This window comes from Propithecus coquereli, unplaced genomic scaffold (assembly GCF_000956105.1).
Source record: "Propithecus coquereli isolate 6110/MARCELLA unplaced genomic scaffold, Pcoq_1.0 Scaffold17431, whole genome shotgun sequence".
NCBI classification, from domain to species: domain Eukaryota; kingdom Metazoa; phylum Chordata; class Mammalia; order Primates; family Indriidae; genus Propithecus; species Propithecus coquereli.
The window spans coordinates 18114-21398 of record NW_012142116.1 but is presented as its reverse complement, the minus strand read 5'-3'; the positions used below and the strand labels follow the sequence as shown (position 1 = coordinate 21398).

The window sequence follows — 3285 nt, the reverse complement described above, 5'->3', positions numbered from 1 at the left end:
AAAGAAGCCTCAAAAAAAATCCAGGACTTGGAAAAAAATTCACCAAAAAAATAGAAATATTAAATAAAAAACAAACAGAACTTCTGGAAATGAAGTATTTATTCAAGGAATCACAAAACACAGTGGAAAGCCTCAAGAATAGGATAGATCAAGCAAAAAAAAGAATCTCCGGGATTGAAGATAAACCTTTCAATTAAACAAGTCAGTCACAGAGATAGAGCAGAGAAATAAAAGAGTAAAGCCTATTGAAATGTGGGATTATGTGGAGAGGCCTAAGAGAAGAATAATAGGCATCCCTGAGGGTGAAGAATACACCAGGGATGGATAAACTATTTGAGTTTATAATGGAGGAAAATACCCTGGCCTTGCTAGAAATCTAGATATCCAGGTACGAGAAGCTTAAAGGACTCCTGGGAGTCATTGCAAACAGGAAGACACCACAACACATCCTCATCAGACTGGCCAAAGTATACATGAAAGATACCCTCTCAGAAGTCATAAGGTGAAAGCAGCAGGTAACTTACAAGGGAAAATCCGTCAGATTAACTGCAGACTTCAGAACCGAGACTTTACAAGTCAGAAGAGAATGGGACCCCATTCTCAGTCTACTCAAACAGAATAATACCCAGCCTAGAATTTTGTATCCTGCAAAACCAAGTTTCTTATATGAAGGAGAAAGAAAGACCTTCTCAGACAAGCAAAGACTGAGGGAATTCATTAAGACAAGACGTGCGCTCCAGGAAGTACTCAGCTCAGCATTACACATGGATGAGAACAATAAACACTCATCAGTGTAAAATCATCCAAAAGCTAAAAGTCAAAGGCCAGAAATCACAATGGCTCAACAGAGAAAACAAAGCAACAAAGTTCACCTCAACAGGATGAACAAAAATCTGCCCCACTTATCAATTCATTCAATAAATGCGAATGGCTTGAACTCCCCTCTAAAGAGACAAAGGCTGGCTGAATGGATAAATATACATGAGCCAAGTATCTGCTGTCTTCAGGAAACACATCTAACCCACAAGGATGCATTCAGACAGAAGGGATGGAAAACAATATTCCATGCTAATGGAACCAAAAGAAAGCTGGCATAGCAGTTCTGATTTCAGATAACTTAGTCTTCAAATCAATAAAAGTAATGAAAGACAAAGATGATCACTATATAATGGTGAAGGGTACAATTCAAGAAGAAGACATAACAATTCAAAATATTTATGCACCTAACTCAGGTGCTCCCAGATTTATAAAGCTAATCTGAATTGATGTCAACGTCAGATTTTTGAAAGAATATTGTAATTCCTATTACAGCTTCATAAAACATAAATACCTGAATAGCTTGTGAAAATCCACCAGCTCCAGCAATTGCATGAGGTCATACCTTTATGATTAACCTCTTATTCTACATCACTCATGGTGGTTCTGCTTCTCTGATTGTAACCTGATTGGCACAAAACCTAAGGGGAAAGGGCTCAGAAAATGATTTTTAAAGCGATTCCAGATAAACAAATCCAGATTACTTCAATGAGCATCTTTAATGAAACTGCCACTTAACATTATTGTAGGGAAGGTTTTTTAAACTTTAGAAAACTTTACACATTTTCTGTATGATCTATTTTAAGTCAAAAATTCAACTATTAGAGGAAAAGTGTTCTGAACACCTGTTCCCAGATGAGATAGAAGGAGGTTTTACTTAGAATTCAATCTTGTGATCCAGACCACAGATTAAGTCCACAGACCACAGTCACTACCATTTCTTGCCTGGGATCTCCAGATGTGCATTTCAGCTTGGCTCCCGCAGCATGTGGTGGGGGTTCCGTCTCTTATTGATCTCTGGAGTTTTTGTTTTGCCTTTACTATCACTTCAAACACTGTGCTTCACAGAGAGCACAGAAATACTTTGCCAAATCTTCCAGCCGTAAGTCTGAAATGGTCAAGTCGATGGACTTGGCTTCTTTCCTGAAGTTGACAGAATAGCGACCATCCTTTGCATTCTGACTATTAGAACCCTGGCGAAGAAGGAAAATCATCTCTTTGCTGGGAAGTTGCTTGTACCAATTAATAGTGTAATAAATCCGGCTTGTTTCATACTGGCAGTTCAGGGTGACTGTCTGCCCCACTGTCGTGGATCTGGCTGTCTGGGCTTGAGTAACTTTCTGGGCCACAATGGATCCTGTGGGAAAAATCAGAAACAGAGCTATCTTCTGATGTAATGACTAAAATATTATAAAAATTAGACTAATTTATGACCCAAAGAAACCAAATTGAAATCCTAGTATGCTCACTTTTCTTTAATTTCCCCTTTCCTCCTCAAGTGCATGAGAAGTTCCACAGGCCTGTGTTCAACCCTCTCTTCCTTACCATTCCTACCCATGTTTGGAACCATCCATACCAGAGTAGCTGAAGGCCAGGAATACCCACAGCAGGCTGAAGGGCGGCATGTGGTATGTATCCCCCTGCACAAATGTGCTTCGTGCCACCTGAAGCTCCAGGTTCACTGTCCCTGAGTGACCAGCAGTGTTTATGTGTAGTTCCTGTGTTCTGATGTCACTTCCCCTAACAGGAAATTTGGTTTCTCATGTTCATAGTCACGTGGTCTATGCACAGAGAGGAGAAACGTGTCTGGTTAACCTCAAATTTTACTTTGTGTACTTGTCTTTTCTTGGTCATTAATTTAGATAGTACCTGGAAAAGAGTCATGGAAAAAGCCATTCATAGTGTAGGTTGGAGCTGTGGGGAACTGCAATTGAACCCATTGATGTATGTTGATTTCATTCAGTGGAATAATTTTGCAGGTTTGCTTAAGGTAGAATTTATACTGAGCCATGTACCCTCTTTATTATCTACTTACTGGTCATTCATTCAGCATGTATGTACTTTCCTTCATCCAGAGCCTAATGAAATTTCAAAGGATAATACTCACAGTTCTTTGACTTTGTTTGTGATAGGCAGTCCTATCCTAAACAATTACTGCATGTTTCTTCCTCCTTACTGAGTTCTGGAGCCCTACTTATCTTCTACAATAAATAAAGCCAGTTCAGAATCGAGTGGTAGAATCAGTCCTTCTGATGTTCAGAAGCTAATCTGTTATTTGTGTTTTTATAAAATTATAACAGGAATAAAATATAGTCCTTTCAAAATCTGACATTGACTTTTATTTATTAGATTAGCATCATTATATACAGTCCTGGTGCCTTGACAAGTAGCATTGTACTTATTTAGATCACGTATCTTAGAATTGTCCTGCTGTCATATTTTCATCCTAATCATCCAAAGTGTTCAATA

At 38.7% G+C, this 3285-nt stretch overlaps 1 gene segment (V, D, J or C); it reads right to left on the bottom strand.

Moving 5' to 3' along the window:
* Positions 1-1859: 1859 nt before the first annotated feature.
* Positions 1860-2449, bottom strand: LOC105808464. The segment is given in 2 exon segments: positions 1860-2173; positions 2393-2449. Coding segments are annotated over 2 exon segments (363 nt in total).
* Positions 2450-3285: the final 836 nt, after the last annotated feature.